General features: G+C 70.7%; 1 protein-coding gene across 3 annotated transcripts in view; it reads left to right on the forward strand.

Annotated features, from left to right (window-relative positions):
* The first annotated feature begins 2,966 nt into the window (after nt 1-2,966).
* Nucleotides 2,967-14,145, forward strand: part of CBFA2T3 (CBFA2/RUNX1 partner transcriptional co-repressor 3) — a 35,557-nt gene continuing 24,378 nt past the window's right edge. Inside the window, exon 1 of one of the 3 annotated variants that reach the window (XM_067302359.1) lies at nt 2,967-3,153. In XM_067302359.1, coding sequence (XP_067158460.1) covers nt 3,087-3,153 — 67 coding nt within the window. In that variant the 5' untranslated portion in view covers nt 2,967-3,086. Of the gene's footprint in view, nt 3,154-13,023; nt 13,088-14,145 lie in introns of those variants that run through there. The other 2 variants (XM_067302361.1, XM_067302357.1) reach the window with 2 other exon arrangements.

Here is a 14,145-nt window from a genome sequence, read left to right on the forward strand (position 1 = left end):
CCCAGGCGCAGCCTCTCCCCCACCACACATTTGGGGGCAGAAGAGGCAGATTTGGGTGCTGGGGACGTTCGGCTCTTCCCGGGAGCCCCGCAGAGCCGGGGACCCTCGGCCAAGCGCCCCTTGCGCATAAAAGCCCCGTCCATGCGCCGCAGCTCCAGGGCACGGAGACAGCGCCGGTGGCTGAGCCGCAAGGGCCAGCGGGCGAGGACAGGCGATGCCATCCCGCGGCTCCCCCGGATGCACCGTCGTCCCTGCAGCCTGGCTGGGACCCGTCTGGTCCCCCGAGAGCCCGTGGCCTCCCGGCGCGCGCAGCCGCCCCGGCCCCGATGTGGGCGCGCGGGGCCAGCACCCCTCGCCTCGCTTGGGTGCAGAGCCAGCCCGCGGGCCGGTGACGCTCCGCGCCGGAGACGCTCATCCCTTTCCGGCTCAGCTTCTCATCCATTATTTAGCCGGCTGATACCATTATTTCGCTCATGGATTATTGATACGGCTTCATTTGACCTGGTGGGTTTAACGCCGCGGCCTCAGGTTTCCCCCTCTCTTTAGATGACTCCGGGGCAGCCGCGTTTTTCCTCCCCGGCTCTGTGCAAAACAGAAAGAGGAAGGGGAGATGGGGCGCGTGGGCACGGGCAGCAGCGTGCCGGGGCCGCCGCACCGCGCTGTGCCGTGCCGTGCCGCGCCGCGCCGCGCCGGGGGCATTCCCGCGGGCGCCCGGGGCCGCAGCTGTCTCGCGGGGGTTTCTGGCTTCCCGTCGCGCTCTTGCTCTGAGTGTCGGGGCGGCGGGAGCCGGCGCCGCTTCTCCTCGCCGGGGCGGGCGGGAAGTTTCTGCCCGGCAGCAAGTGCGCGGCTCTGACTCAGAGGGAAAGCGGCTGTGCGTGGCGGCGGGGTCCCCGGGGCCGGCGCCCGGGGGCTCGCGCGCGCCCGGGCCACCCCGGGGGCTCCCCCGCGCCGGGGCATTCCCCGGGAGCCCCCGCCGCCGGCGCCCGGCCCGGCCCGGCGCAGCTGGCGGGGCAGCTGCAAGCGCCTTCGCCCGCCCGAGAAAACCCTCCCGGCGCAGGTGACGGGGGGACACGGGGCCGCAGCTGGCCGGGATTTTCCTCGCCAGCCCTGAAACCCTCCGACTTTGACTCAGCGCTCCGGGACGCTCCCCAGGATCCAGCGCTGCTGTTTAATCCCCTGCACGCTTCCGATATCTAGCCAGAGGCGAGTCTGTGCCCTCGTCGCAGGGCATCCCAGCAAAACCCCCAGCCGGAGGCACTGCGCCCACCGGCAGCCCAGCGAGGAATAAAAGGGGAAGAGGCGAGAGCACACGACAGCGGACGGAAACCTGCAGCCTCGTGGGCCGGCAGCGCTCGCCCGGCAGCGCGGCCCCGCTGCCGCAGAAACCTCTGCCCGTGCCCCGGCCGGCGCGGCCGCGAGCCCCTTGCGGCGAGCCCTCGTCCCTCGGCAGCCGGCCACGGGCATCGCCGGCAGGGGAGGACGGAGCTGGGACCCCCCGGCACGTGGGATGGGGGTGCTTGCCGCGGCGGGGCAGGGGTTTGCATGGGGGCAGCCACAGCGTCCTGTCCCCCCCCCCCCGGAGCCTGCACCCCGGGCACGCGGGCTGCACGCCGTCCCAGCTGGTTTGGGTCCGTGGCTCATAGCCGTGTGGTCCTTTTGCCGGCACCGTGGCCCCGTGCCGGGGCTTCCCCCCATGCCCCCGCAGCACGCGGAGCCGCCCGCGCCTCCCTCCGGGGCGCCCCGCTTCGCCCAGCAGCGCGGCACTCAGCCGAGGGGCCCCGGCGGCAGCTCCGACCCCGAACCTTCCCGTCTCCCCCCGCTTTGCCCCGTTCTGTCCCCAGCCATGGCCCCACGGCGTCCGGGAAGCCACCGAGCACCCTCCCGCGCCCGCATCCTGCTGCCCCTTCCCGGGCACAGCTCCCTGGGAGCCCTGGGCGGGGGCACGGAGCGGGGAGCCCCGGGTGCCATCTGCGGGAGCCCAGGTGGCTGCCCGAGACGTGCCATCTGCCGAGCCACCTTCGGGGACCGTGCAGGCGCTGCTGTATTTTTAGGACGCGTTTCCTCCCTCCCACCTGCAACCCGGAGCAGCCTTTCGGTTTTCTAACAAGTTGTTTCTCTTGCCTCGGGCTGCTCTGCCCAAGCGGCTGTGGGAGAGAGACCCCAGTCCCCAGCTGGCCGGGGGGGGCACGGGCTGATGACAGCAGAGGGGGGCTCAGCACCACACCGAGGGGGGGTCGTGCCATGCAGAGAGCAGGCCGGGGCAGATGCGTCGCTGCACGGGGCAGGAAGCCCCTCCGGCTCGTGCATTGCTCTGCATGGTGCTCATGCTGCAGCTGCAATTTGGGACCAGCGGCTGGGAATGTCCCCGTCCCCGTGGCCATCCCCAGAGGCCAGCGGGGCTGTGGGTCTGCAGTAGCAGGGATGAGCCCGCGCCGTTGCACCGTCCTGGTTGCACATGCGCCATCCATGCTGCGCCATCCATGCTGCGCCGAGCTGTGCTGCGCCGTGCTGCCCATGCCATGCCGGGCTGCTCGCGCCGTGCTGCACCGGGACAGCCGCGCCGTGCCGTGCCGTGCCGCGCCGCGCCGTGCTGGCCATGCAGGACCATGCTGCCCGGCGCTGCCCATGCCGTGCTGCAGCGCGCTGGCCCCTCGCGGTGAGGAAGTGAAGCCAGCGCGAAGGGGAAGTTGTTGGAAAGTCAGACCGGAATGGCTGATAGGGCAGGCAGAGCTGGGCTTGGTCGCAGATGGTTCCTGTTGGGGAAGGACACGGGCGCAGCTGCCCGGCCTCCCCCCGCCCGCCGCATTATCACCACCCGGCAGCTGTTCACCTTCCCCTCGCCATGGGATGCGGCTCTCCTGCCACCGTGGCCCCGGCGGTCACATGAACGGCCCCCGCCGGGCGGGCCGGGACGGCGGGGCAGGCACCGAGCGGGCAGCACACCCCAGGCGGCGCTCGGCATCTCCCCGCTCCGCGCGGCTCCCCGCCGCTCCTCCGCCTGCGCGGTGCCGGCAGCATCCCGCCCGTGCCCGCCGCTCACCCCGGCAGCTGGACGCGGCGAGGGTCCCGGCGCCTGCTCGCCCGGGATGCCCGGGGGACCCTCCAAGCCGCGCAGCCGCCCCTCGTCGCCCGCGCACGGCAGGACCGGCCAAGGTAAGGCGGCGGGGGCCAGGTGGCCGCGCGGCCGCCCCGCTCCGCTCCGTGTGCGTGCGCCGCGGTGCTGGTGACTCATCCCTGATGTCAAACAGAGCCTGGGCCCCGGGCAGGTGCTCTGCGAGGGCGGCAGCGCCCGCACGCCCGGGCACCCCAGCTGGAGGATGCGCTTGTTGTCCGAAGGCGGGTGCCGAATGCCCGCTCGGAGCCCACGTGGCCGGCGGGGAGGGCTGGGGGTGGCCGGGGGGCCCGGCCGAGCCGCGCAGGATGCCTCGCCGGCACAGAGGGCACCTTCGGCGCCTGCTCTGCAATTAACCTTTCCGTAATGAGTAATCAGCCGCATTTACCTTTTATTTACAGGGTTTAAAGCCTCTGTTTGCTTGGTGCTTTCTTTCATTATCGGGTCAGCAGCTCACGTGCGGCTCGGGAGCACGTGTTCCCACGCTCGTGGCCAGGCATCAGCCGGATCCTGAGTGCCACAGTTGGCACCGCCGGGGTCGGATCCGGCCCCGCTGCCTCTCCCAGTGGTTTGCTTGCAGCACGGGAGCGTCGGGGCCGGGGCTGGGCGAGAGGTGTGCCGGTGCATCCCACGGCCACACGTGCGGGTCAGGCAGGGGGACCGGCTCCCCCAGCCCCGGGACCCTGCGGTCCGGCTTGGGCGCTTGGAGCAGCTCGGTGCAGCGAGGGGCAGCAGCAGGTCCAGGCCCCGGAGGGCGCAGGGCTTCGGAAGGGATGCTGGAGCCAGGCCGGGCGCGGGAAGGAAACCCCTTCCCTCCGCCCGCTGCAAGCCCCACTGGCGCCCGGCACGGGGCAAAGCGCCCGGCGGGGCTTTGGCTCCCTCTCCGCTCCGAAACAGCATGTGCCACTCAACGCCGTCACCCGCAGCCAAGGCCTCCCGCGCACTATGTCCCGAGCCAGGGGCTGACCAGGCTCCGGGGCACCCAGCCGGGGGATGCGCGGGCAGCGGGCGGCTGCTCCGCGGGCGCCGGTGACCGGAAGGGTGCAGCACGGGGAGCTGTGCAGATTGCTGCGGGCCCGCGGCGATGCCGGTTAGGCGCTTGGCAGGAGAAATGTTTATTTTGTTGGCCAAATATCTCTGCAAACTTCCTGATTTACTTGCGGCCGGCGAGGCAGCGATAGGGCTGGCGAGGCCGTTGCCTGCCCCTCGCTCCGGCTTCGGCGCTGAGAGCTGTTATCTCGGATGCGCAGCGGGCAGGGAAGAGGTGGAGAAAGGGAAATGAAATACAAGAGGTGCCACATTTTTTGCTCTTGATAACAAGCCCTGCTTTTAGCCTGGGAACTTGGAAACGACGCAGGTGGCCGGGGACAGCCGCAGCGTCCCCCGCTGCCCCGGTGCGCCTGGACCTCGCAACGAATAACGAGCCTGTCCGACGGGCCGGCCACGAGGCTGGGGCTCCCTGCGGCGAACCCCGGAGCAGGGATGTTCCGGCCGCCCAGTTTTCCTGAGCGGTGCTGCCGTGCCCGGGATGCTTGGCTCCCGGGAGCCGCTCTCGCCCGGCCGGCAGCGCCGTCCCCGGCTGCGCCGTGCGCCAGGCTGTGCTGCACCGGCTCCTGCTAATTCATATCGATTTTTGCAGGGAGCCGAGGTGCTGGAAGCGCAATGCAAGCTAATTAAATTCCCATCATTAAAGAGCCCTGCGCAGATGGGGGCGGCTGGCAGCAGCCCCTTACCTGTGGTTTGGCAGGGCAGAGGGGCGAGCGTTAACCCGTGGCGGAGCGCTCCCAGCCCCCGCACCGCGCGGGGTCTCGCCGGTGTGCTGCGAGGACGTGGATCGCGCGGAGGCTCGGCACTGCTGTCCCCCCCGGCACATGCCGGCCCTGCACGAGAGCTTTAGCTCCGTCTCCGTGCACCCCGGTGCACCAGCTCCTGGAGGGGGGACTCGTGGCAGTCCCCACTTCGAAATTTGCATGGTGTCCAGACTGCCCTGGCAAGGGAAACGGGGAAGCCTGGCCCTTAGCAGCCCAGAACCCCGAAGGTGGAAAGCCCCGGGGGAACCGTGATGTATCCCAAAGTCTCCTGGTGCTTAAGCCAAGCTGGGGATTTTTTGGAGGCTGCGGAGCAGGGAGGGACGAGGTGATAAGCAGTAGGGTCCGGTTTCCCTTCGAACACCACAAAGCGGGAATGAATCTGTCGGCCAGGAAAACATGATTTTTTTTTTTTTTTTGATGTTCATGGAAGTTGCACAAAAGCCGCAGAGCCTCGAGCTGCCGCGACGGAGGGAGGCAGCGGAGGTCGGCGGCTGCTCCTACCGGCCCTTGGCACGGGCAAGCGGCCGGGACTGGGCAGCTCTGGGACCAGGCGGCTCTGGGACCGGGTGGCCCAGGCGCCAGGGCCGGGGGCCCGGGAGCCCCCGCGGGCAGGCGAGCGAGGAGGGAAGCCAGCGCAAACGAGCCCCCGTCTTAAGAAACGCTGGCGAGAGGCGCTTCCTGCGCAGCAGATGTCCCGGCGGCGGATGCAGCTGCAGCGGGCGATAGCTGGCGCGGGCGAGCTGCCTTCGCCGGCCGCTGGCTCCCGCCCAGCCCTTATCTCCGCCGCGCATTCCCCGCCGAACGCGGGAGCGGGGAAGGGCCGCGCCGGCCGGCGCCAGCAAAACGCACGGGGAAGAGGGCGCCGGGGCTGCAGCCCGGCTCCCGGGATTAGCCCCGGGCTGGATTTAGACGCTGAGATTAACAGCGCCGCGTCCGCGGGCGCAACGCGTCGGGTGGGAAACGCCGCGCGTCCCGATTGCACCGCGCGGGAGGGAGCCGGCGGAGGGGCTGCCGTGTCGGAGACGTGCCCGCTTGCCCCTGGCCCGGGGGGGCTGCACCTCCCTGCACCGCGCCGGGGCCCCTCGGAGGGGCACGAGCAGGTCCTGGTGCAGGAAGGGACGCCCGCCCCGGCGCGGGGCTCCGCATTGCCTCGGTGCCGCGTGGCTGTGCGAGGGCTCCCCGGCGGCAGCCGGGCTGCACCCACGTGCGGGTAGAGATCGAGAAACCCAGACGGGGAGATGAACTCGCTCGGGGTCACGCAGGAAACCTGCGGCACGCCGGGGGCTGAGCACCGGCACAGCTCAGCGCCTTCGCCTCCGGACTGCCCTCCGGGGCTGCAGGCAGCTCAGGGGGAGCAGCGCCCCGGAAAGCGCAGCCCAGGGAAGGGGCAAACGCGGCGCTCGGGGGGCCGGAGCCACTGCGAGCTCCCGCGGGCTCCCAGGGGAGCCCAGCCTGCCGGGTGCCTCCTTCCCGGCGGTGCAGTGCTCGGCTGCGGCTGCTGCCTAAGAATATCCCCGCTCTTCCCGCAGAGCATCCCTGGGCCGGAGCGGGCCAGTGCCCCCACGAGCGAGCTGCCCTCCTGCAGCGAGCCGAGGCCCCGGCAGCCGCCGTGCCCAGGGTGCGAGCAGCGCCGCTGGCTGGATGCGGCCCCCGCGCCTCCGCCTCCGCAACGCGGGGCATCCCGCTCCGCACGGAGCGGTCGTGGAAGGGCTGTGCCTGCCGCGGGCCCCCCGTCCCTGCCTGCGGGGCCGGGGCTGCCCCGGCGCGTGGTGTGGCTCAGCCGTGCCCGGCACGTGTGCGCGGGGCTGATAGCAGGCGGGGGGCATGTGCGCGGGGCAGATACGGCGGTGACCATTTCCTGCAAGGGTCGGTGCCGGCTGCACACATCCGCTCTGCGCATCCCTTATCTGCGGGCGTTCTGTGCCGTGCCGAGCACCGATAGCCCCCGCCTCGCCCCGAAGGCCCCTTCGCGGGCAGCCCGTTTGCCCGGGGGAGCCCCGCGGCTCCTGGGGAGCCCCCCGGGCTGCCCCGCTGCGGGGGCCGTGATGCACGTGGAGCAGGACGGGGGCCGGATCCCCTCCTGGTGGGTCCCAGCCCCGAAACGCCGGCACCTGCGAGCAGCACTGGTGGGTGAGGGCACCAGCGTCGCCCAGCGGGCCCGAACACCTGGAGGGCAGCTGTGCTTTGAGCGCGGGAGGACGAGGCGCGGGGGACGATGCTGGGCGCGCGGCAGGGGCCGGGGAGGAGATGCTGCCTCCTAAAACAAAGGGAGAGCGGATTGACATAACATGTGCACTTAATCCCCGCGCCGGGCTGCTGCGCGCCGAGCCATCAATCACGCGCCCGCGTGACTGGCAGAAAGTCGTTGCGGGAGTTTCCACCCGATCTGCCCCTGGCCGCCGGGAGCCCGCTGGAGGGGCCCGATCCTGCCCTGGCGCGGGGCTGCGGCTCAGCCGCTCCGGCCGGCTCCGTGCCCAGCTCCAGATTTGCTGGGGGAAGGATTGCCAGCCCCGCGCTGGGCCGCAGCCAGGCAGCCTATCGGCCGCTCGCAGGCGCTTATCTCCCGGCCCTGCCGCCCGCTCTAATCTGCTTTCCCACCGCGGCGAAGCGCGGCTGCTGGGAATGCAGAAGTGGGAGATCGCCCCGTGCCTCCCGCCTCGCCGCGGCGCGTTTCCAGCCGTTTCCACGTGCTCGCTCCCGCGGCCGCCCAGGTGCCCGTCCTGCACCCCGGGCTGGTGCGAGGTGGGGGTCACTGCACCCAGGTTATATCAGCTGCGTACGGGAGCATCAGGGGCCGCGGGCAGCTCTGCCCCGTTGCCCCGGAGCTGGCGCCCATCCCAGGGAGCCGAGGGAGGGATAACCGCGGGGTCTGCCCGCGCCGGGGTGGCAAGGCCGGGAGCCCCGTCCGCCCGTCGCGGTGCAGCGCTGGCAGCGGGCGCAGACACGCGGCAGGGCTGGCGAGGGAGCAGGCTGGGGGGGCCGCGAAGGGGTTAACGCGGGGGAAGTTTGCTCACTCTCGGCAATGATTTAAACCAGACAGAAAGGTTCTGTCATCCATCACACTAACAGCCAGATCATTGTGTTTTAAAGTGTCTGTAATTGCAGCAATACAGAGACTGGGAGGAAGATAAAGGCTGGGAAGATGCAAATGCAGGGAGGAAAGCACCAGCCCCCTGCTTCCAGCCTCCGGAGCGGCAGCCAGGCCCGGGGCTCCTGCCGGCGGGATGCGGGATGCTGCTCTGCCGCGCAGCCCTGCTGCTGCCCCCGGCACCCCGAGCGGCCGGGGCAGGAAACCCAGCAGCAGCCCTGGGGCCCCGCGGCCCGCAGCGCTGCTGGTGGGGGGCGTCCGGGGCAGCCCCGCGGGCCCCCAGGTGTTGCAACGAGCGGGCAGAGGCGCAGGAGCGCTGCGGAAGCCCCCGTGCGCCCCGCGGCGCGGCACGGGCCCTCCGGGGAAGCTGTCCAGGGCTGCTGGGTGACAGTGCCAGCTCGCCTTGCAACCGCCCGTTCCCTCCGGGTATAAACAGCCCCAAACCAGCCTCCTGCCTCCAGCTTTCAGGCAGGGACCTGGGGTGAGTCGCCGGCTGCGGTCGACCTGGAAATCTGCAGCCAGCTGGGACCCAGACGTCCCCCAGCTAAGCCTTCCTCTCCCCCGCGGGCTCCTCACTTTCCTTACGGCCTGGGAGCCGTCGGAGGGACCTGGGCTTCGGCAGGATCCGTTCCCACAGCCGGGCATGGGGAACCGCAGGGCGATGGAGCCCCTGTCGCCCCGTGGGGCTGGGAGCTGCAGGCAGGAGGCCCTGGCTGGAGGCGAGAGGAGGATGGGGGAGCCACTGCTGACATTGACGGGGAAAATCACCTCTAATTTTTATTGCAAACAGTGCAAACAAACAAACACAGGAGCAGGCACAGGCAGGAAACGGTCCAAAGCCCACAGATTTTGAACGTTATCTTCTTTACTCAAAATATTACCTTTATCTTGCAGCAGCCTCGCTATTGGCTTCCCCGTTATCCCTGGCTTAGTGCTAAGTGGCACTTCTCATCCCCCATCCGCCCGCAGCAGGGCATCCCCGGGGTCCATGCACAGGGACCCACGGGATAGGCGCACCCGGCACGCGAGGAAGCGCATCCCGGCATGGCCATGGCACTGGGGCTCCGTCGCGGCGCTGAGGCCGCGTGCAAGCAGGCAGGCAGGCAGCGAATTATTAACATTCAGGCGAGGGCCGCCGAATAAAGCGAGCTAACACAAATGTTTATTTTCACAGTAGTGAATTATGACTTCAATAGACCCAAATTACAGGCTGTGCGCGCTGAATAGAAACGAAACAGACCCCACCACCCAAACGCAGCCCGGGGGGGACACCGGGTGTCTGCAGGCAGCGGTGGGACGGGGTGTCCTCGGTGCCAGCCCGAGGTGGCGGCGCAGGACGCTCGCGGTGCCCAGCAGAGAACTGCCTCCATGTCTAACCCGCTCGCTCCCTAATGGCAGCGGGTTGCAGCAAGATCCCGCCCTTGGCAGCTTTGCGGGGACCCAGGGGTGCGTGGGGACAGGTTCGGTGACCCACTGGGTCTGACCGGGCTCATGGGGATGTCGCCAGCTGGGCGTTTGCAGCTGGATTTTGCAGCGTATTTGACAGCTTGCAATCTGCCGGGGCGGACACGTGGCAGCAGCTGGGCAAGCGGAGCCCCATGGTGGCACCAGTGGATGTGCCACCGTGGCAGGGCCCGAGCCAGAGCGGTGCTGCCCAAGCGAGGAGCGAACTGCCAACGCTGCCATCCTGCACAGATCAAGGCTCCAGCACCCCGGCTGGCTCCCAGACATCTGGGCATTCGCCGTGCAGCGCATGCAGTGCCCCGTTGGTGCTCCTTCGGCCACATGGCGCGCCTCTCTCCAGCTTTGTTCCTGCCTTTTCCGTGCCCAGGGGAACGGCTGCACGGGGGTGGCCGTCAAGGCTCTCTGGCGTGCCCAGCCTGCTCGTCTCGCCCAGCGAAGTTACGGGGTCTGCCCCGGTGGAGCCCCCGGGCTGAGCCGATGGTGGGACTCTGGCTGCACTCCACGAAGGCTCTTCGGCTGTGCAGCCAGGGATGTGTGTTGTGCCGTGCACCCGGGGAACCGCATGTGCTGGAGAACGCGCACCACCGGCATTTGCATGTGCCAGCTGGGTGCCTGGCTATGCAAAGGGCCGCGGCGGCAGGGCCGGTGGCAGTGCAGCGCACAGCTGCGCACGGCGGTGGTTTTCCTGCCCTCCTGCCGGCCCTCGCTGGCAGCGCTGCAGCGAGCTTCCCCGGCGGGCGGCAGTGGCCACGGGCAGCGAGCAGCGAGCAGCGAGGCAGCTGGGATGGGCCATAATACGGCAGTGCTGGCAACGGCGGTGCAGCAGGAGCAGGGGTGCTGTGCACCGTGCATCAACTGTTGTTGAGAAGAAAGCTACCAAGACCGTAACGCTCTCCCCAGGGAATTTCTCCCAGCTACGGTTAAGCAACAGGCACTTGGCGCCTCTCCACCCTGAGCCATCAGCGGGCAGAGCCAGGTCTCCCCGCAGAAGCCAGCAGCCTGGGACCTGCAGGATGCGGCCCCTCCTGGTTGGTGTCGCTCGCAGCCTGGCCAAGCGGGGTGAGGGCTCCCGCGAGCCTCCTCCGCCCAGCGAGGCCGCGCCAGCCCCGCTATTCGGCTGCGCCACGGTGAAGATCCCATGGGCAGCCACCTCTCGGCAGCCCCTGGGGTGGGCAGGGACCTGCTTGTCCCAAGCAAGGAAATGCTCTGAGCCCCCCTGACATCAGTGACGGGCCATCGTAAAAGGGGCAGCGCAGAAACACGTCGGCTCCTGGAGCACGGGAAGAAAGAGGAATGCAAAACTGGAGCTGGAGATCAGGCTGGGGGAGAGCAGGATGGTTGAGGTCAGGATGCTGCAACCTTGTCCCGTCGCAGCCTGGCCAGCGGAGTGACATGGGTGGGAGCTGTGGCCATGCAGCGGCCTCGCAACGGGCATTTCGCGGCAGCATGCAGCGGTTGCGTAGAGCCTGTGCAACGGCCGTGCAGTGCCTATGTTGCAGCGATGCCGTGGCCGTGCAGCTGTTGTGCAGTGTTGTGTTGTGGGTGTGCAATGGCTGCGCACTGCCCATGCAGCGGTTGTGCAATGGTTGTGCAGCGGCCACGCGATGGTCATGCAGTGCCTATGCAGCGGCCGTGCAGTGCTTGTGCAGCGGCTGTGCCGTGGCAGTGCTGGCGCGGTGGCCACGCAATGGCTGTACGGTGCCCACGCAGCAGCCGCGCAGCGCGGGGCGGCGCTGCCTGGCAGGGGTGCTGCACTCGCCCGGCAGCCCCAGCCTCCGCGCCGGGGCGCAGCCCTGCGAAGAGGGAGAGGATGACTAACACAACCACCGCACGGGCGGCAAAGGCTCCTCGCAGCAACTTGCAGAGGGAAGGCAGCTGCCAAGCACAGTAATTACGCAGAGAGGCAGGGCTTCGGCTCGCAGGGAAATTAGCAGGGTTTGCGTTACCCAGTGCACAAACGAGCAACAACATTGTAGTAGGATTCGAGTGGGGGAGGGAAGTTTTTAATGTCCCCCCCCCCCCGGCTGCACGGGACGGCCCAGCTGCGAGGGAAGGGCACGGGGGACCCAGCGTGGGCAGAGACTTCCCTGCGCGCTTGCTCTGCAAACGCACCCACCGCTTCCACCCACATCTGTAGAGAAAGGGCCCTGGCGGGGCTCTCCGCTGGCATTCCCGTGGCGCCGGAGCTGCACGGCTGCCCTAGGGAGCCCAGCCGAGGCGAAGGGAAGGGGCTGGCATGGGGGGTGACCCTGGGGGCCCGGCCCGGCCTGGCGTGGGGATCCCGGGACACCGAGGGAGGCTGTGCCTGCGGGGCCTGCCCTGTGCAGATGTTGTGACCCCACATGTGGCTGCTCCTACTGCAGCCCCGACCCTCGGCCCCTCTGCGAGAGCAGGGGAGGGAGAAAGGAAGCAAAGCAAAGCAGCCCCCATCCCCTTGAAACACCCCCCCCCGTGCCCCTCCAGCCCTTGCAAGCCCCGACCCAGCCCCTTGCAAATACCCACAGCCCCTGGCCAACCCTGGCCCCAGCCCACTGCAAACACCTCCCAGCCCCTTGCAGTCCCCCAGCCCCTTGCAAACCTGATCCCCAGCTCCCTGCAGCCCCCAAGCCCCGTGCACCCCTTTGGTCCCCAACAGCTCCCCAGTCCCAGGAAGTCCCCCTGACCCCTGCAGCCTCCCAAACCCCACGCAGCCCCCTGCCCCCATGCAGCCCCCAACCCCCCTGCAGCCCCTGGTCCTACACAGCCCCCGACCCCCTGCAGCCTGTGCACCTCCGACCCCCTCTGCAGCTCCTCAGTCCCATGCAGACCCCAGACCCCCCGCAGCCACCTGGCCCCGTGCAGCCCCCCAACCTGCTGCACCCCGTGCACCCCCCAGTACCCTGTGGCCCCTTGGCCCCGTGCATCCCCCAGCCCCCCCCGGAGCCTCCCGGCCCCGTGCACCCCCAACCCCCCTGCACCCCTCGGCCCTATGCAGCCCCCGGGACCCCTTGGCACCCCCTAAACCCCGCGCACCCCCCACCCCGCTGCACCCCCGGCCCCGCAGCCGGGCTCCGCGGCCCCGCTCCGGCGGCGGCGGCGGCGGCGGCGGGGCGCCCCCTGCCGGGCGCGGCGGCGGCGCCGTCTAAGGCAGCGGCGCGGGCGGGCCGCGCTCACTCCGGGGCGGGCGGGCGGCGCGGCGGCAGCGGGCGGCGGCGCCGGGCCCGGCACCGGCAGCGGCACCGGCAGCGGCACGGAGCGCAGCGCAGCGCGGCCCCGGGGCGCCCCATGGCCGCGGCGCGGCGCCGCCAGCGCCGGGGGATGCGAGGCGCCGAGCGCCGCCGGGCAGCGCGCAGGAGGTGAAGCGAGCGCCCGCGGATCTACCGGCTCCGTCGTCCGCCGCCCTCCACCGTCCCCTCCGGGCCCCCCGCCCCGGGGGAGCGCCCCGACCCCCGGGCTGGCGGCCCCCGGCGGGCGGCGGCGGGCAGGGGCCGGGGGCAGCCGCCGCCGCGGGGCCGCGCTCCGCCCGCGCCGGCCTTAGCGGGGCCGGGGCCGCCGCCGGGGGCCGCTGCCGGCTCTGCCCGCGCCGGCCTCCGCCTTGGGATTTACCTCACGGCCCCGCCGCACCTCAGGACGGTAAGTGCCGTCCGCCGACGGGGGGGTCCCGGGGGAGGGCGGCGGGGAGGCTCCCGGCGCCCGGGGGCGGCTCCCCGGCACCGTGCGCCGCCGTCCGCGGGGCGCGGGGCGGCTGCGGAGCGGAGCGGAGCGGCGCGGGCGGCGGCGGCCCCGAGCGGCGGCGGAGCGGCCCCTCCGCGGCCGGGGCAGCGGCTCCAGCGCGGCCGGGCGGCAGCGTGCGGCCCCCCCGGGGAAAGGGGGCGCGGGGTGCCCGGGGAGCACTGCCCGGCGGTGCCGGTCCGACAGCAGCCCTCGCCCCCCGGGAGGGCGCGTCGGCGAGGGGCTGGGGCTCGCCGGCGGCGGAGGAAGGGGGAGTTGCTTGGGGGGCTTCCTCGGCACCAGGGTGCCTGGGCGTTGGGGGGGGGGTCTCGGCAGCGCGGCGAGCCGGCTCCCCGCGTCCGGATGCGCCAAGGGACCCGGCTCCGTCGGGGACGCGGGTGCCTGGACGTGCGGGCGCCCAGGCGCTGCGAAGGGAGGCCGGGCCGGGCGCCCGGGGAGGGCTGCGATCCCGCCGGCGCCGTCCGAGCAGAACTGGCAGCGGGGAGTGTGCGGAGGGGCTGCGGGATTCGGGTCCCCTCTCCTGCCGCGGTAGCGGAGGGGCTGGTGCTTCGCTGAGGGCTCTACTGGGTCCGCGCACCGGGAATCGCCGGCCGGAGGTTTCCGAGAGCGGGGCGGGGAGGTTGGGGCGGATGCGGGCGCCGTGTCCCGGCGAGAGCCGCTGCGCGCCCCGCGGATCCCGCCTGCGCGGCTGCGGAAGGCGTTTGCTTCCCTGCGTGACTGGCGGCGAAACCTGGGAGCCGTCTGCTCCTCGGAGGCATGAAAACCCATCGACTCCAAATCGGGCTCTGGGAGCAGCCGATTTACAGATTTAGCTCTGCTCGGCGGTGAGGAGGTGCTAATCTTCTCAGGAGAGTTTCTGAGTCAGAGGGAGGAAACCTCGGGCTGGTTTGTGAAGTTATAGCTGTAATAACATTATAATTCTGTGTTTAGTGCGGTGTATTTACATGTAAGCAGCATGG

The sequence above is a fragment of the Apteryx mantelli genome, chromosome 10, assembly GCF_036417845.1.
Source record: "Apteryx mantelli isolate bAptMan1 chromosome 10, bAptMan1.hap1, whole genome shotgun sequence".
In the NCBI taxonomy this organism is placed as follows: domain Eukaryota; kingdom Metazoa; phylum Chordata; class Aves; order Apterygiformes; family Apterygidae; genus Apteryx; species Apteryx mantelli.